Source organism: Colobus angolensis, unplaced genomic scaffold (assembly GCF_000951035.1).
Source record: "Colobus angolensis palliatus isolate OR3802 unplaced genomic scaffold, Cang.pa_1.0 Scaffold109, whole genome shotgun sequence".
NCBI lineage: Eukaryota > Metazoa > Chordata > Mammalia > Primates > Cercopithecidae > Colobus > Colobus angolensis.
In genome coordinates this window covers 6,442,797-6,462,061 of record NW_012111919.1, presented here as the reverse complement: position 1 = coordinate 6,462,061, position 19,265 = coordinate 6,442,797, and the positions used below count along the sequence as shown (strand labels likewise).

The following is a 19,265-nucleotide window of genomic DNA, read 5'->3' as shown; positions in this document are numbered from 1 at the left end:
AAAAAAAAAAAAAAAGATTGAGAACAACTCTTAATGAATTCTGATTGGTTTATTTTTACAAGGACCTTCTGGAAGTAGTGACTTAACCCAGAGGAACAGGTCTAAGGGTAGGAATTTTTACATCACCATAGTCAAGTAGAAGAAATACTTGGCAAGCTTTGTGGTGCTCTTCAAATCTTACTAATTTGCATAGACTATTGTTTATGCATTTTTCATTTGTCCAATAAATACTAAATATCCATATTGTACTAGGTTCTCTGCTGGCTGGGGACACCTTGATGAAAGACAGTCTTGTCAAGAAACTCACTTTAGTGGAGGAGGCAATCATATAGTTGGAAGACACTATGATAGAGGAATATACAGAATGGCACGAGGAAGCTCATTAACTCTGACACTGGAGGGAATGGGATTAGTAAGGGAATACTTAGTAAGGGAATACTTACTAAAATGGGGATAACTCATTTTATCCTCACAACAACTCTGTGAGGCATGTATCATAACAAGCTTCCCCAGCCTGTGGCCCACGGGCCACATGCGGCCCAGGACGGCTTTGAATGCAGCCCTACACAAATTTGTAAACTTTCTTAAAACATTGTGAGATTTTTTTTTTTTTGCAATTTTATTTATTTAGGTATTTATTTTTAGCTCATCAGCTATTGTTAGTGTATTTTACATGTAGCACAAGACAATTTTTCCTCTTTACATGTGGCCCAGGGAAGCTAAAAGATTGGACACCCTTGCACTATAATTAACTTCATTTTAGTGATGAGGAAACTATAAAATAACTTTCCTAAGGTTATACAGCTGGTATACAGAGCCTGAGTCAAGCCTTGTTAGTCTTATTCCAGATCCATGTTCCTCATCACTAAACCACCTTGCTTCTCCATATGTTGTAACCACTATATTCTTCTGCTTTTCAATAGAATTTAGAGAAAGGTACAACAAATAAAACCCTAGAAGCTGAGAGCTGTGGAAACTTTGCTATAAAAGCAGTATTTGCATTATTATTGGCTTCAGTCGTATATGTTTTGCTCAGACGTGTTGGACATAGTCTCTGGACAGCATGCTGTACTCAGATCAAATCTGCCATTTAAATCCAGTAAAAGGTTCACTTATAAAACAGTTATCTCTGAAAAGAAATGGAGTTTGGAGTTGTGTTATTGTGTATAGGTTGATACGAAAAAAACTTTTTACCAAAACATTCTACCCAAATACTGTCCAGCTCTCACCTTTGCCGTGAAGTTTCTTTTGGTTACTCTTAAGTCCCCCTGCCCCCACTTCTTTCCTCCAGCCTCCTTTTTCTACTCTCTAGTTCAGGATTCTTGGATTCCAAATGAAAGAGATGTAGTTCAAAATAGTTAAGCTAATGAGTGATTATTAGAAGCATCCTAGGACCAGTAACTGAATCCAAGGAAGGGCTGCTGGACAGGGGCAGTTCCTAGGTCTCCGAGCCATGATATTGAACATTTAGCTTCTATAGTAGCCTTTCTGTCCGCCTCAGTCTCTAATCTTTCCTTCTCTTTTTTCTGAGTTGATTTTATTCCTATCCTCAGGTCTTATTTGGTTGTGTGGCAGCTCCAGGTTTACTTTATCCCAGTTTAATGAGCTGAAGAAAGGTTTCTTTCTCCCCACTTCAACATATGTGAATCCCAGGAAAATATTCTGGGCCAGTTTGGATTATGCTTATGTACTTTGGACCAATCATTTCTGAGCAGGGAAGTAAGGCGTTGTGATTGTTTAGGTCAGGAATAAACAATTGTGCCTGGTGGGAATGGGAGGAGCTCTGAGTTTGGCAGACCTTTTAAAACCACATAAGATGTTGGGAGGAAGGCGGAAAGATCAGTTTCTCAAAGGAAGGCAGGGTGCTGTTGAAGAAGAGGAAAAGAAAATGCTGAACAGATAATCACAAGTTTCTACTAAGGAATTTACCTCTGCCCTGCATGTTGACACTTGCCACTACACTGAGATTGTGAACTCTTTAAAGGCAAAGTCTGTAGACTTGGGAGTCAGCCTTGTATTGGATCCCCTTGGAATGCTTTATAGCACTTAGCATACAACTAGATGCTCAATAAGCAGTTGTTTATTTCAACTCCTGTTTGGAATACTTTTCATTATTTTGGTTCATTGTAGTCATGATTTTAGGTAGACTTCTTTTCCATTTTTAGTTTTGAACTATATTATTTAATAATTCTGTGTTTAGTTCAAGATCATATTGGATAAAAATAACTTGGTTGAACTATATATGTCAAAAACATGGCTGAACAAAATTTCTCTTCAGATGTTATAACAAGCAAATTATTCCCCCATATTTTTAATGGATTGCTTTTTTTAATTGAAAATTATGTACCAAATCAAAGCACTGGCTTGTGAAAAATTCTGTGTTCCATAGAAATGAATTGATGGAAAAGTACACTATTTTAATGTGTTTATCTCAGGGGCTATATGATTTAGATACTTAAGGTTTTTTTTAATCATCTAGATATTTTTTAAAACTTTAAATCTTTTAAATGTAGTTCAACTTGCTTTAGGATTTTTATCTTTTAATGCAAATGCCACGTGAATACATATGACAAGTATATTTAAATCATTCACATATTGACTTATTTTCTTTTTCTCCTTAGGAACTGAGAGAAACCTACAACACACAGCAGTTAGCCCTTGAACAACTTTATAAGATCAAACGTGACAAGTTGAAGGAAATTGAAAGAAAAAGATTAGAACTAATACAGAAAAAAAAACTAGAAGATGAGGCTGCAAGGTAATATAGCTGATTTATTTGTTGTGCTAGATTGCATTAGAATTGTAATTTTGTTGCTCATATCTTTAGTTTATGAAAATTTAAGGAAAATAAAGGGATTATTCTAATCAGATTCTAGATCTCATAAGTTCGGTCCTTTTAGGGATCAAGTTTGCAGTAACTGATTTTATTTTCCACTAGTGAAAAATAACAGACTTTGGAGTCAAACCTGTATTAGAATTCTTGCTCTACCATTTACTACCTGGGTGACCTTGGTTAAGTTATTTTATCTTTCTAAACCTCAGTTACTCCATCTGAAAAAAGAGACAATAATGCATATCTCATAGGTAATTGTATTAAATAAAATAATGTAGCTTGAACTAGGCGTGGTGACACACGCCTATAGTCCCAAGCTATTTGGGAGGCTGAGGCAGGATAATCACTCGAGCCCAGGAGTTCAAGGCCAGCCTGGGCAACACAGCAAGACCTTGTCTCTTAAGTTAAAAAAAAATATAGCTAAAGAGCTAAGTATAATTTGTTGTACATAGTAAACACTCATTAATTCCATCTTTCCTTGGTAAATCTGTTAGTTTCCTGAAAGGTCATAAAAGCAGAATACTTAATTGTATATAGTAATACTGAATGTAGAATGCCACATTGATGCATTTCTCTTTTTATCAATGAGATATATTAATTGCCTCCATTTATAGTAAGGACAAGTAAGACATTTGTGGTATCCAAAGCCCAGAATTATTCATTTAGAAACTTTGCATGATATTTTTCTGCCGTTAAGATTATTTTTCTAATATATTCCTCTCTTTCTTTTTTCTTCCAAGTTCTCTAGTGTCAGAAAGTAGTATAATTAGTTAACAAATATTGATGAACCAGTATTTCTTTGCCTTGGTAAGGAGTAGATGAGTAATTTCTGTGAAAAAGCTTATAGTTACTAGGGAGGCAAGAAAGACACATCAACATTTATCAGGCCTCTATTCTTAATGGTTTCAAAGTAGCCAAGTCCAACACTTTTTTTGAGTGGCTGTTGTTGGCTGTGATGCTGGTGGACTTTGGATTACTCCTTGCCCCTGGGTTTCTCATAATTCTAATAGGGGATTCAGACAGTTAAATAAATAACTATAATATTGTTTACTCCTAGACCCCCATTTATTTATTTTGAGACAGGGTCCTTGTTCTGTCACCCAGGCCGGATTGCAGTGGCATGATCAGGGATCACTGCAGCCTCGACCTCCTGGGCTCAAGCAATCCTCCCGCCTAAGCCCCCGCTGAGTAGCTGGGAATATAGGCATGCACCACCACTCCCTGCTAATTTATTTTCAATTTTAATAGAGATGAGGCCTCACTATGTTGCCCAGACCGGTCTCAAACTCCTGGGCTCAAGCGATCTGCCTGTCTTGGCCTTCTGAAGTGCTGGGATTATAGACGTGAACCACTGTGCCTGGTGATCTAGACCCCTATTTTTGTGGCCTCCTAATGAGGTAATAGAATAATATAGAAGTAGAGAAAGTAAAGTTCAAATGAAGTAGTTCTTATTTACTGCTTAACTTGTGCCACTTAATTACATAAGGGAGCTGTGCAGTGGTTACACAGCTAATCCTTTTGTCAGAAGTTTCTATTGACATGTGCAGTTACCTTAATCCTTCTTCATCATGTTCACAATTCCTTTCAGGCCAAAAGATTGTACTAGTTATATGCATTTAATTTCATTAATCATCCTTGCACATTATCTTAGGTAGTAGAGAAGATAAATCAAAGAGAGCAGAATTACATGTAGGACCTACTCAGTCTGAAACTGCATCTTAGTACCACATCTTGGTTTGATTGGCCATTTGCCCGGGTATATTTCCCTTCTTTCCCTCAAGGTATTGGTAATAGGCTTTCACATTGTAGATGTGGCCTCTTTGCCCTTTGCCCAGCTTCTGAGGCATCCTGTGGCACTGGACCAGTTTCTCAACTACTAACTCTTACATAAAGTTTGCCAGAATTCTGGCCTGGTTTCCTGCAGGGTGAGCTCAGCCAAGTACCACCCCTCAGTAAGCCTAGAGTGGAGGGGCCTGGCATCCTTTCCTTAAATTAAGCAAGGAACCTTATCCAGGTTGTCCTAGTCTCATATTTATGTGGCCATGATAACCTGGCAGGAGGAGTTGATGGAAAGAATGAAGAGCTTAAAAAATATATAGAAATGTTTAATTTAATGACCCCTCTGGTTTTTTTGTTGTTGTTGTTGTGCTAAATATGTGCTAAGTACTCTGATAGTGATATTTATAATGCTATAAAAATTCAAATGAAAGCTAACTGGGTATTAATTACTAGGCTTGTAAAAATGTCCTGGAACGTTACAGAGGAACCGAGAAAGGGGATATTAGTTGAAATTAAGTGAGGACTGCAAGAGAAGCATTTTCCTCACAGGAGAACCAGAAGTCAGTTAAGAAAGTTGCCAGAGGAAGCATTCTGTAACATGATAGAGGATGAAGGAAGTTTGGAAAGTGTTGGAAGGAATCTAGTAAACGGGCTACTGAACCAGCAGTATGAAGTCTGAAACAGTTGGGGGATAAGGAGAAAACATTGGTGACTAAGAGCCTACAATATTTTGAATTATCCAGGATTTCCAGATTCCTTCAGGAATTAAGGAATAGAGATGGGGAATTATGCCCGTGTTCCCACTTTGGTAGGGTATATATGCTGACAAATCTCAGGAATGTATCCGGCTATAATTTCACTGCCCTAATAGTGCTGAGACTTGGAGAAGGTGCTAAATTTAGTGGTAGCTGCTCTAAGTAAAGTTGTGAAAATACATGCAAGGGAGAACTGTAAGATGCATGAGTTCTTTTTTTTATTTTTTATTTTTTATTATACTTTAAGTTCTAGGGTACATGTGTACAACGTGCAGGTTTGTTACATATGTGTACTTGTGCCATGTTGGTGTGCTGTACCCATCAACTCGTCAGCACCAATCAACTTGTAAGATGCATGAGTTCTAATACTAAAATAATTGATCACAGATCACCTTGACTGGCTGGAAACCAAACTGTAGCTGTGTTAGATGTCATTGAAATGTTTACCAAAGCATGTGGACCTAGAGAGGAGAAATGCTCTATTTAAGCAAACAAAAAAGGCTTTTTGAAGTAACAATATAAAAAGTAGACCAGGCGCAGTGGCTCATGCTAGTAATCTCAGCACTTTGGAGGCCAAGGAGGGAAGATTACTTGAGGCCAGGAGTTCCAGAACAGACTGGGCAACATAGCAAGACCCTGACTCTACAAAAAGAAATCAAAAAGTTGGCTGGGTATAGTGGCATGTTCCTGTAGTGCTGCCTACTTTGGGGGCTGAGGCAGGAGGATCACTTGGGCCCAGGAGATCAGGCTGCAGTGACCTATGATTGAACCACTGTACGCTAGCCTGGGCCATACAGTAAGACCCTCTCTCTTAAAAAAAAAGAACCCCCAATATTTCTTAAAAAAAAAAAAAAAAAAAAGGTAGGTTATTTTTCTAAAAGCATTTCCTATTTCCACAGCAACAATATCTAAACCCCTGAAACAAAGATTAAATAGGACAGTGGAAATAACAGCTGGAAGGCAGTTCTCGTCGAGTATCTGGAGAGAAAGGAAGGAAACTTCCTTTTTAGATTTATTTGCTGAATGGTTCCATTTCAACCTTTTACTTTTTTTCTTGAGTTTGGAGGTTGGTTAACAGGAGGGAATTTTAGGGTGTGGAAAGTTGTCAGTCATACACCCCAGTGCATCCACTAATCAATCCAAAGCTTCCAAAGCTTTTCTTGATTGATTGATTTGTTTTCCTTTCACCTCTGATCTGAGCAGTTTCTCCCCACCCCTGTACTAATAGTTCATTGTCAGTTCTTCACCTTGACAGGAACCGGATCTTATAGGATGTTTTTATTTTGTGTAAAAAATTTCTAGGACATTATGCAAACTTTTTTCTTTTATGTAAAGGAAAGCAAAGCAAGGAAAAGAAAACTTATGGAAAGAAAATCTTAGAAGGGAGGAAGAAGAAAAACAAAAGAGACTCCAGGAAGAAAAAACACAAGAAAAAATTCAAGAAGAGGAACGGAAAGCTGAGGAGAAACAACGTAAGGATAAGGATACTTTGAAAGCTGAGGAGAAGCAACGTAAGGATAAGAATACTTGTAAGGATAAGAATACTTCGAGACAGTAGAACAAAAGCAACAAGAAAAAAATGACCTGATAGGAGACAAAACAAGGGAAGAAAATGCGAAAGATACTAATTGCAGAGTTAGAAAAAAACCTTTTTATAAATTAAACTTGGATAAAATGCATGTAGGCTTATTAAAACAGACTGAAATCTTAACACAGCAGTAGAAATCGTAACACAGCAGAAGAAGATAGTTACTACTGATTGTGAAAAGACTCTGACACGGTTCTCATAATTGAAGTAAAATAGTTTTAAATATTTTATTCAACCACTATAAGCTATTTATTTTAATGAAACAACAGTAAAATTTTGATATACCTCAATCCATTTCTACAATACTTTTAGTATTACTGTATCTCTTTTAGATACATAAACCATTTGAATCATTATTAATGATACAATGTGTTGAAATTTTATGAGTTAAAGCATTTATTCTAAAGATGAACAAAGTAAAAAATTTTATTCTTATCAAATTCAGTGTGTGTACTCTTCTACTATTTTCCTTTGAGAACCATTCTGATAGATCTATAGATTTTTCTTCAGCCATCCCTGTTAACTTGCTAATCTTCTCTTTTCAGAACCCCCGCTTTTTGTCCTTTTCCTCCCTGTTATATTCAGACCTCCACAGATCAAACCAAGCTCTCTTTGCTTGGTCTCCTTCCACTTTGTACAGCTCAGCCTGGCCCCCACTCCTGCACTTTCCTTTCTACCCATGTATGCGCTTCACCCTGCAAGTCATCTCTTTGTTTTGCTGCCTCCTACCTTACTTAAGATGAGCATCCTTGTTTGCTTTTTTATTAGATGACTAGTCAAGATGCAAGACTAGTCTTGTATCAAGTGTACTCTTTGGTGCTTGATTTTTTCTTTTAGATTTTAGGAGCTCTTTATTGAGTCATAGCAAAGATATGTATACATGTAAGTAGCAAATAATGACAATTGTCTTCTCTTTAGGTGAGACAGCTAGTGTTTTGGTGAATTATAGAGCATTATACCCCTTTGAAGCAAGGAACCATGATGAGATGAGTTTTAATTCTGGGGATATAATTCAGGTAGGAAATGAAGTCTTTTTTTTTTTTTTTTTATCTTGAATAACCTGAATACATTGTAATATATTAGTTTCTGTAGTAATGTTGACTATTACTTTCATATATTTACCTTTGTAAAATATTTCTTAAACATTACCTCATTTGGCCTTTACAACATACTTCAGAGCTGCATTGGACAATTATTATTACTACCAAGTTCTAGCCAAGGAAGCTTAAACTCACACAAGTTGTAACTGTCCGCATTGCAGTGCCAGAATGGGATGCAGGTATGTGTTTTTTTTATTTCCAAAAACAGCGTTGTTTCTAATGCCATCCAGCAACTGTTAAAAGAATTGAAGGAGTTAGATTCCACAGCCCTAACCTGGATACAGGCAATTTGTACCTTGGAACAGAAGTCTTTATTGTATTATCACAATCCATATCAAATAGATGGGTAAGAGAAGATCCCGGGAATAGTGTTTGATAGAGCCAGTATGATATAATGGAAAGAGTACAGGCTTTAGAAGCACACAAACTTGGATTTTAGTCTCTGCTTCTGTTTTCTTCTTGTTAAAGTAATATTAAACAGAGTATCTAGCCAGTGTCTGTTTCCCCCGCTCCCCTGCACCGTCACCAGTTAGTGTAATTTCTCAGTTAGGTGGCAAATGTTTAATGATACTAGGGAAAAAAATTTACCAAAACTCTGGCACCCAAGGTAAACCCCAAACACACATTGCTGCTCTTGCCATTGCCACTATTAGTAGTACTGGAGCTGTGCTTGAGCAGGGGAAGAGGTTTGTTCTGCAACCAGCCCAAGTCCACTGTCTGCTGTCCCTACCATTCCTCCTCTCCTTATTGGTGATGATGAGATAATGTCTGTGGATGAAGAGATACAACCTATCTCTTCATAGGTTGTGGATGAAGAGATACAACCTATCTCTGGGCATGTTTGGTCAACAGTTTGCTTATATTTTTGGTTATATTTTTTATTTATTCAACAAATATTTTTTGAGGGCTATGTTAGACTAGGGATTTAGTGAATAAGACATTATCTCTGCTCTTAACAAGCTTGTAGTGTAATGAAGAAGCATGACAACCTAAAGCAGTAGAGGAAAGAAGGTAAAGGAAAAGGTTGTAGACTGCTGCCAGCTTTAGCACAGATCTCTTTCACGGTCAGAGAGCCATTCTGGTGGCAGTGACAGTAGGAACATAAAGTTAGCTGTGTGTCTTGGGTGCTTGTGTACTCTGCTGAATCATTAACATAAAGAATTAGTCATGAGTTACTACTATCAGTCATGAGTTGCCTGATTTGAACAAATTGGTTGATGATGGTATCATTTACTAAGAGAGGAAAAATCAGAAGGGGAAAATGTAAGTAGAATTACGAGTTCAGTTCTGTATAAGTTTCAGATGTCCAGGCAGTAGTAGTTGGATCTGTAGAGGTACCTAGAGAGATGTCAGGCAGCGGTCTGGGCTGAGGATGTAAATCTGGATGTCGCTAGTGTCATGTGATGGTGATGGAAGACATGAGAGTTAGTGGAGCTTATCCAGGGGAGTAGTAATGTGAGAGAGAAGAGGATTGAGGATGCAATTCCTGAGAAACATGAACACTGAAGGAATTATTAGAGGAAGTGGAGACTTAAAAGGAGTGACTAGAGGTAGGAAAAAAAAAAAAAACAGGAGAGTTTAATGTTAGGGAACTTTGAGAGGAGTGATCTGCAAGTGAAATAAAACAAGGACTAAAAAAAATATTAGATTAGCAATAGCACAGGTATTGTTAATCTTGAGGACAGCAGTATCAGTTAAGTGGACTAGTAGAGCAAGAAGCCAGATTTCAATGAGTTGGAATACTTTGGAAGAGATGAAGAGGAGACAGTGAATATGTGAAACTCTTTGAATGAGATTGTCTTTGAAAGGGAGAAGGAGAGAAGGTAGTAAATAATGAGAAATGTGGATTGAGGGAAGTTTTTTTTTTTTAAAGTTGGTTGAAGCTTGAGCAAGTTTAATGGTAGAAAGGATCTGCAGAGAGGAAACAGGTTAATGATAATGGAAAGAGTGTAAATAACTGATAGAGATTGTTTTTTCTAATTAAAGTATAATTTACATACAGCAAAGTATACAACCATAAGTATACAGCTCAAAGAATGTGTACACATCTATATATCTGTGAAGCCCCCCTCAGATCAGTGTGTAAAATGTACAGCATCAGGAAGGCACTTCATGTTCCCTGTCAAACCTCCCTGTTCTGACTAATAGATGGAGATGAGGAAGGTTCTTGAAAAGACTAGAAGGCTTGAATCTGGAGCCCTGGAAGAGAGTGGTAGAAAGACTAAATACCTTTTCCTTTGTGATTAGAGGGCAGGAGGAAAGGGTGGGAGGGATTATAAGTAAATTTTGCTAAAGCAGAAGATGAAATCAGTTCCAAGGGCTTCCAAATTCCTGGTAAGATAGGAGGCAAGCTCTGATCAACTTAATGGATGAGGGTGTTACAGGAGGTTTCACTGAAAGTGAAAAGGGTTAGAAATTCCACTCAGTCTTGGCCACATTTTCGATGACAAGCTGAAATGTTTTTCTAGCCTTCTAATCTGTTAATGCTATTTTGCTAGCATTAATTAATAAGTAGTTAAGAAGAAGTAATAAGCAGTTTTGCTAGGCCTGTGAGAATTTATGTAAAATGATCTGTTTAACTCAGAAAGTAAATTGACAACTAAAAATTAATTACAACTATAAATGACAGATATGAAATAGTTTAAAATTGACCTCTTACTAAAACAACTTGGCCTAACTACAGAAGAAATGAATGAGATTTTTCTTCTTGATTAGGTTGAAAACACTAGGAAAAGGTGTTATAGAAATTAATACTTTAAAAAGTTTTTGGCCAGGCACAGGTGCACACCTGTAATCCTGTTAGTTTGCTGGGAATGATGGTTTTAAGCTTCATCCATGTCTAAGACCATACATTTTAATCAGGTACAATGTTGAGCATTTTGCAGCATTGAAATACTTTCATTTGTATAATTCCTCAGGGTTTATTGTATTCTTGTCTTCATTTATATTGCTCTGGCTTAGCTATTTTATTTTATTACTTGTTCATTTTTGAGACTGGGTCTCGATCTGTTACCAAGGCTGGAGTGCAGTGGCACGATCACAGCAAACTACAGCCTCGACCACCCGAGTTCACGCCATCCTCAACCTCTTGAGTAGTGGAGACTACGGGCACACACCACCACACCTGGCTAAGTTGTTTTTTTTGTAGAGATGGAGTCTCACTGTGTCGCCTAGGCTTGTCTCAAACTCCTGGCCTCAAGCAACCGTCTTACGTTGGCTTCCCAAAGTGCTGTGATTATAGGCGTGAACCACCATGCCTGGCTGGCTTAGCTGTTTGAAACTAGTCTGAACTAGATTTACAGGATAATATTTCATAAGTGTTTACTTTCGTTCTAACTATTTTAGAACACCATTTTATGGTAGTTACATTACTGTGACACCATATAGTTTAACCAGAACAGCTCTGGTTTAGGAATTTTCTAAATATTTCATTCATGATGTAATAAATAGCCAGACATAAAACATTAAAATGAGAATTATTTACCATAAACACAAATGAAGTTTCCCTAATAATCCATTTATTATTAAGCTTTAAGTCTGTTGTTAATCAAATTTAGAATAGTCCATTCAAGTTAACATTTGTTGAGTTTGTAACCATGTGCCTCTGTTGACATACAAAAACGAATAAGGAGACCACAGTCTAGGAAAAGACAGAAATGTATATTACTATACAAAATATAACATGATAAATTTCAATACTAATTGATATGAATAAAGTACTGTGGGAACCCAGAGAATGAAGGAGAAACAACCAAATAGAATTGGGGAAGATTTTTCCCAAGAATAGGATGGAGGAAGGCCTTAAAGGGTTATGCCTTATGTTTGCTTAGTGCTTTACAGTTTCCAAAGTGCTTTCATAAATATACTCAATTTAATTCTGCAAGGAGGGCAGCGCAGGCATTTCCCCCCAGATTTGTAGATGACAAAGCACTCTAGATCGCATTCATTATCTTAACGAAGGATAACCAGGTGGCATGGTTAAGACCGAAATGTAGTTCTTTTAACTCTCAAGTCTGTAGTATTCCCTCTAAACCATGTAATATTCTGGGCAGGTGGGAATACCTTAAATAAAAACATTGAGGCGCCGGGCGCGGTGGCTCAAGTCTGTAATCCCAGCACTTTGGGAGGCTGACACGGGCGGATCACGAGGTCAGGAGATCGAGACCATCCTGGCTAACACGGTGAAACCCCGTCTCTACTAAAAATACAAAAAAACTAGCCGGGTGAGGTGGCGGGCGCCTGTAGTCCCAGCTACTCGGGAGGCTGAGGCAGGAGAATGGCATAAACCCGGGAGGCGGAGCTTGCAGTGAGCTGGGATCCGGCCACTGCACTCCAGCCTGGGTGACAGAGCGAGACTCCGTCTCAAAAAAAAAAAAAAACACCTTGAGGCTTGCGTGTACCAGATGTTTTTAAAGAATGTCATACAACCATTTGCCTAGAATATCAAACAAATGGTAGGAGATGAAGCTAGAAAGGTAAGTTGAAACCTGACAAAGAAACTGCAATTTCAGAGTATTCGAATTCTACACTAAGAAGTTTGAACTTTTTAAGAGCTTTAAACTAGGGAGACAACATCTGCTAAGAGAAAAATCCTAATGGGTCTGAAATGGCTTACCATAGAGTAAAAGGCATCAAGATTCGAAAAGAGAAGACAGACTGTATTGATTTGCAGAAGACATGATAATCTATGTAAAAAGTCTCATAGAATCTATTAAGCTACTAGAAGTATTTAAATGAGTTTAGCAAGGTTGCAGAATACAAGATCAATCAAAATCAGTTGTAGTTCTGTATAGAAATGATGACTATTCAGAAATTGAAATTTAAAATAACATTTACAATTGCATAAAAATATGAAATACAGATAAAACTGATAAAAGATTTGCAAGACCTGTTTATTGAAAATTACAAAGTTTTATTAAGAAAAATTGAAGTCCTAAATAAATGGAGAGATACATAGGGTTCATGGATTGGAAGATTCAGTATTGATAAGAAGTCAATTATTCTCAAGTCCTGTGTAAACAAATTTTTTAGAAAAAGGTAAGTCAGTTCTTCTCAATTCTTACACAGACTCAAAGCAATTTTAATCAGAACTTTTAACAGGCAACCAGGTGCTGTGATCCACACCTATCACCCCAACACTTTGGGAGACCAAAATGGGAGGATTATGTGAGGCCAGGAGTTTGAGATCAACCTGGGCAACAAAGAACCAAGAAGCAGAGGGAGAAACACTGTGAGGATGGAGGATGTCACACTGCAGGATGAAAATGGGAGAAGAAATGAAACTGATAAATCACCTGACATGTTTACCAGTTGGAAAATAGTATTCAGAGAAGATCTTATTGTTCTGTTAGAGAGTTAAAAAAAACCTGATGTAACAGGAACAGAAAAAACTAAGCCAAAAACAAAAAAAGTAATGATTATAGGAAAATAAAAAGTTTACGAAAAAGGAAATTTAATCAGCAGCATGCTGCATGACTCAGATGTGAAATATTTAAACATAGTCATAATATTATAAACATTAAATATAATTTAAATAAAGATTAAGATGTAACAGTATTGGTAGAGTAAGAGGCTGCAGTGAAAGAGAAGTCAGTCTTCTCTTTTCTGTTGGCTTATCTATTGGCCAAAAGCCAATAGGTATTGTCTAAAATTGAAAACATTCAAGAAATAGCAGTATAAATATGTTATTCAGAAATATAAATGGTGATATAGGAGAAGCCAGGAAGAATGGCAGGTTAGGAGTGCAAATCAGGGCATAAGGAGCCATGAGATAGAGGATTATTTTCCTTCATTAGCCATATATAATGCTATTTGTCTTTGTAAAATATTTTCATGTAACTTGGATAAAATTAAAATTTAGAAAGACAACTTGCCAATCACTAGAAATAGTAGCCTATTAATTTGTAGAAAATGCCTTAACTATTTAGTTAGATGGGCTTAATTCTGAAAATGAGAATACAGTAGTCTTCATCTCTTTCCATTGTAAATGTGTGAATTTCTAAGCACTGTTAATCCTTCTTTTTATTTCCATAGGTTGATGAAAAAACCATAGGAGAACCTGGTTGGCTTTACGGCAGTTTTCAAGGAAATTTTGGCTGGTTTCCATGCAATTATGTAGAAAAAATGCCATCAAGTGAAAATGAAAAAGCTGTATCTCCAAAGAAGGCCTTACTTCCTCCTACAGTTTCTTTATCTGCTACCTCAACTTCCTCTGAGTAAGTTTTTAGCTAACAGTAAAGTTTATATAGTTCTGCAAATGTATAAATACCTAATAGATAGTGGTGTCAGCCTACTGCTTCATCACAGTGTAATCTGGGTTGCAATCTTCAAGAGTACTTTTTGTTCCAGATTTAATACTGAAATTTAGTAAGTGAAAACATGGGTCAGTAGTTTGTTGATGAATTATTTCTTTTCCCACAAATTGTGTGTAAGCACAGCATGTATAATATACAAGTTGATAAATTGGTAGTACTTCATTAAGTTCTAAACAATTAAGTATACTTATATCAAAGTGTTATATTTGCAGACCACCTTCTTCAAATCAACCAGCATCAGTGACTGATTATCAAAATGTATCTTTTTCAAACCTAACTGTAAATACATCATGGCAGAAAAAATCAGCCTTCACTCGAACTGTGTCCCCTGGATCTGTGTCACCTATTCATGGACAGGTATGTTGTCTGTTATTTTTGTGGGCTTTATTCTTTGAATTGGCTCCTGATTCATATAAAATGAAATGAAAATTGTGTACAAAGGGACCATTCACTCATTTAGCCAGTTTGTAGCATTCAATTTCTTTCTCATTCACATGTGATGTGAAGTTGAAGAAATGACTATTACTTAGAGGTTTCTCAACAATTTTTTTTTTTTTTTTTTTTTTTTTTTTTTTTTTGGGACGGAGTCTTGCTCTGTCACCCATGCTTGAATGCAGTGGCACAATCTCGGCTCACTGCAACTTCCGCCTCCCAGGTTCAAATGATTCTCCTGCCTCAGCCTCCCGAGTAGCTGGGACTACAGGTGCCTGCCACCACGCCCAGCTAATTTTTGTATTTTTAGTAGAGACGAGGTTTCACCATGTTAGCCAGGCTGGTCTAAAACTCCTGAACCTCAGGTGATCCACCCGCTTTGGCCTCCCAAGGTATTGGGATTACAGGCATGAGCCACTGCGCCCGGCCTAGGTTTTTCAACAATTATTTTCCATAATATCAAGTTGCTAGCAGCTAAGGTTTCTAAGCTCAAAATGTTATTTTTACAAATCTCATGATATATTGTTCTTGATTTGTAGTTATTATAAGAAGAAGATAAGAGACTTGGCCTTGAGGTTTTTTTTTTTTTCCTTAAAGTTATTTGGGAACATCAGAACTTTTTAACATATATTTAACCTCTGATTTAGATATAACCACAGCAATAGGGTTACATTAACATTATTTTTTAAAATTGCAGACTTCATCAGAATAAAGTCCTCCAGATTTCACCTTCTGTCAAAACATGCCATGGCATAGGTTCCAGGCATTTTATTATGTGCTAGAAATTTAAGGAAAAAATAAGTCAAAAACTACCTGACATTGACACCAGGCACAGTGACTCAGTGCCTATAATCCCAGCTCTTTGGGAGTCCAAGATGGGAGGATTGCTTGAGGCCAGGAGTTTGAGACCAGCCTGGGCAATATAGCAAGACCCCATCTCTACAAAAAATTTAAAAATTAGCCGGGCATAGTGGCATGTACCTGTAGTCCTAGCTACTTGGGAGGTTGAGGTGGGAGGATCACTTCAGCCCAGGAGTTTGAGGTGCAGTGAATTATGATCATATCACTGTACTCCAGCTTGGGCAATAGAGTGAGCCCCTGTCTCTAAAAAAATTTTTAAAAACCAGAAACTCAAACTCGCCATTAAGTAGATGATAATCTAATGAATGTGACAGACATATAAATAACTGTAAAGCATGAGAAATTCTGTATTAAAGATATCTACAAGGTCTTTAGGGGGTATGCGGAGAAGAGAGCATCTTATTCAATTGGTGAGAATTGGAGCAGCCTTCACAAAGGGCAAGGTATTTGAGTAGGGCCTTCAAAGATAAGATTTCACCAAACAGAGAAGGAAAGTTATTCCCATGAAAGAACATTTTGGGGAAAGTCACCAAGGCATGTTAACACAAGATATTTGCAGGAAACAAGAATTGTGAATAATATGACTAGAGTACAGGATTCGTGGAGAAAGGGTTAAGCGAAGTTGGAGAGAGAGTTGAGGTTTATTTGGGAAGCATTTAATACTGTGCTAGGCAACTTGGCAGTGGAAAGTCCCTGAAGATTTTTAAGAGTGGAGTTGTTGTGTGTTTTGGAAAGATAATTCTGGCACTAATATAGAGGCTGGATTAGCAGAAGAAAACAACCAATTAAGGAAGGATATTACAATAGCTGAATAACAAGATATGATGGTTTGAACAAATGCTGTGGTAATTAAGATATAGGAAAGAGGAGATAGATTTAGAAGATTATTAGGAATTGATATAAAATAGATAATCCATTGAATGTGGAGAGTGAGGAAGAAATACGAGTTAAAGATAATTCTTCAGAGTCTTTAGCTTGAGCAACCAAAAGGCTACTAGTATCCTTGTCTTTGGTAGACAGTGCAGGAGGAATGGGTTTGGTAGGTTCTAAAAATGATTATGTTTCAGCCATGCTAAGTTTAAGGTATGTGTATTAGGGACAGCTTTGTAGAAACACCCAGTAGGCAGTTTGATATACAAGTCTGGAGCTCAGGAGATAAAATTACACTGAAAATGTAGGTTTGAGAAGTCATAGACATAATTAAGAGTATTCAGGGAAGTCCTGTGAAACAGTAAGGGAAAAGTGTTGGACAAAAGAGGAGCCATCAATCACCAGAGAGTCAGCTTCAGGAACTACAAGGGTTGATGTTAGCTGTTTAGAGATCAAGAGGAATAAGTGTTTGGAAGAAGCTTTTGGCTTTGATGTTATTATTATTAAACCTGTCTGGAAGAGGTTCAGTGGTGTGATGAGTGCTGAACCTAAATTAGAAGGGATTGAGGAGTGAAATTGGAAAGCAAGTTTAAGACTATTATTTAAGGAATTCATAAGTAGAAGCAAGTAGAGAAGTAGATTGCAGAGAAGGACTTAATGTTATAAACTATGTTTAGAAAATAAAAGGGCATAATAGAAGAGACTTGGAGAATAAGTGAAGAGTTTAGCCTTATTAAAAGAACAAAACACTCCTTCCTTTGAGAGAGGAGGGAAAGAAAGAAGAATGAATAGAATAGAGGAAGTTAAGAGAAAATCTGAGAAACAGTGGGAGCCAAGCATGCCAATTTCCTTCCCTAGTGGAGTAAACGGAATTACATTGCAAGCTGGAAGAGAAAAAAGATTTACAGTAACACTCCTTTTTTATTTGTTCCATGATGTATATTTCATGGATATATGAATACATTTCTTGAGTATCCATTATTTACCTCCTCTACCAGTGATGTGATGAGGTTTCTTTGAATGGTGGGTTTTCAGTCTGTCTTAACAGAAGGCTAGTCACATAGTTGTCTGTCATGTATAATTTAAAGTCAGTTAGTAGACTAAGGTTATCTTAAGTCACCACCACACCAAACTGGTCTGCTGTTTGAACAGTAAGTATGTTATATACACAGAAACAGAAATCATGGTTACCACTGCCTTTTTAAAAATTTTGGTGGTTTTGTATTCACAGGGACAAGTAGTAGAAAACCTAAAAGCACAGGCCCTTTGTTCCTGGACTGCAAAGAAAGATAACCACTTGAACTTCTCAAAACATGACATTATTACTGTCTTGGAGCAGCAAGAAAATTGGTGGTTTGGGGAGGTGCATGGAGGAAGAGGATGGTTTCCAAAATCTTATGTCAAGATCATTCCTGGGAGTGAAGTAAAACGGGAAGAGTAAGCATCTTTATGTGTTTTCATGAGATGTGGATGTTGGTATCTTCACTAATGAGTCAGCCATGGTCTGATTGAGTGTATAATAAAATAACAGTTTTATACTTGAGTTTGAATATCAGAAAGGTAATTCTGGCTGGCCGTAGTGGCTCACACCTGTAATCCCAGCATTTTGGGAAGCCAAGGAAGGCAGATAACTTGAGCCCAGGAGTTTGAGACCAGCCTGGGCGACATGGTAAAACCCTGTCTCTACAAAACATACAAAAATTAGCCAGGCCTGGTGGCTCATGCCTGTAGTCCCAGCTACTTGGGAGGCTAAGGTGGGAGAATCGCTTAAGCCCAGGAGGCAGAGGTTGCAGTGAGCCAAGATGGCACCACTGCACTCTAGCCTGGGTGACAGAGTGATACCCTGTATCAAAAGAGAAAAAAGAAAGGTAATTCTTAGGATGAAAAAAGCATACTTCAGATATTTGTTTCGGTTTAGAATGTCTTTCATTCTAGTTATTTCAGATTCATAAAATTTTCAAGCTACTCAAAATTTTAGATCTGTTGCTTTTTAAAATTTGTTTTTGAGACAGGGTCTCACTCTGTTGCCCAGGCTAGAGTGCAGTGGTGGATCATGGCTCACTGCAGCCTTGACCACCCAGCCTTAAGCGATCCTCCCACCTAAGCTTCCCGAGTAGCTGGGACCACAAGGGCATGGTACCACTCTGGCTGATTTTTAAATTATTTGTAGAGATGGGGTTTTGCTGTGTTACCCCTGGCTGGTCTCAAACTCCTGGGCTCGAGCGATCTTCCTGCCTCCACCTCCCAAAGTGCTGGGATTACAGGTGTGAGCCACCTTACCTGGCCATTTCTTTGTACCATAAATCAGTTAGAAAAGTTACCTTTCATTTTCTTTCAAGCATTTCTCCCTTATCTACTATAAATTGTCAATATTTAAGTAACTCTTTACTGAGGGCCTCCTCTTGGCCAAATTGGGCATTCCCATTTCTGAGTCTCCAAGATTCCTCAAATATAACGTCTCTTAACTGCTTATAGCACTCTGCATTATAGTTACTGGTATGTTTTTTTTTTTAAACCAATGTCCCTTATTAGGCCATAAGCTCCATGAGGTCTTATGGATCTAATGTCTTTTTTTATTTGTTCATTTTTCAGTTTCTTCATGCCTGTTCTAATCATAATGCATTGTAGCTGTTCAATCATATTAGCTGAGTGAATGAGGAGAGGCGTGAATGAATGAACAATCGAATGAATTTTCAAATGAAAACAGCTAAAAACTAGATAGGTTAGGTCTCT

The 19,265-nt window shown here is 37.4% G+C and overlaps 1 protein-coding gene across 3 annotated transcripts in view; it reads left to right on the top strand.

Annotated features, from left to right (window-relative positions):
- The window catches only part of ITSN2 (intersectin 2), a 118,986-nt gene that overhangs the window by 47,622 nt on the left and 52,099 nt on the right, over positions 1-19,265 (top strand). For all 3 annotated transcript variants that reach the window (XM_011950968.1, XM_011950961.1, XM_011950976.1), the window contains 6 exons: positions 2,622-2,758; positions 6,703-6,878; positions 7,874-7,971; positions 14,089-14,270; positions 14,582-14,726; positions 17,764-17,969. In XM_011950968.1, the coding sequence (XP_011806358.1) occupies positions 2,622-2,758; positions 6,703-6,878; positions 7,874-7,971; positions 14,089-14,270; positions 14,582-14,726; positions 17,764-17,969 (944 nt within the window). The remainder of the gene's footprint in view (positions 1-2,621; positions 2,759-6,702; positions 6,879-7,873; positions 7,972-14,088; positions 14,271-14,581; positions 14,727-17,763; positions 17,970-19,265) is intronic.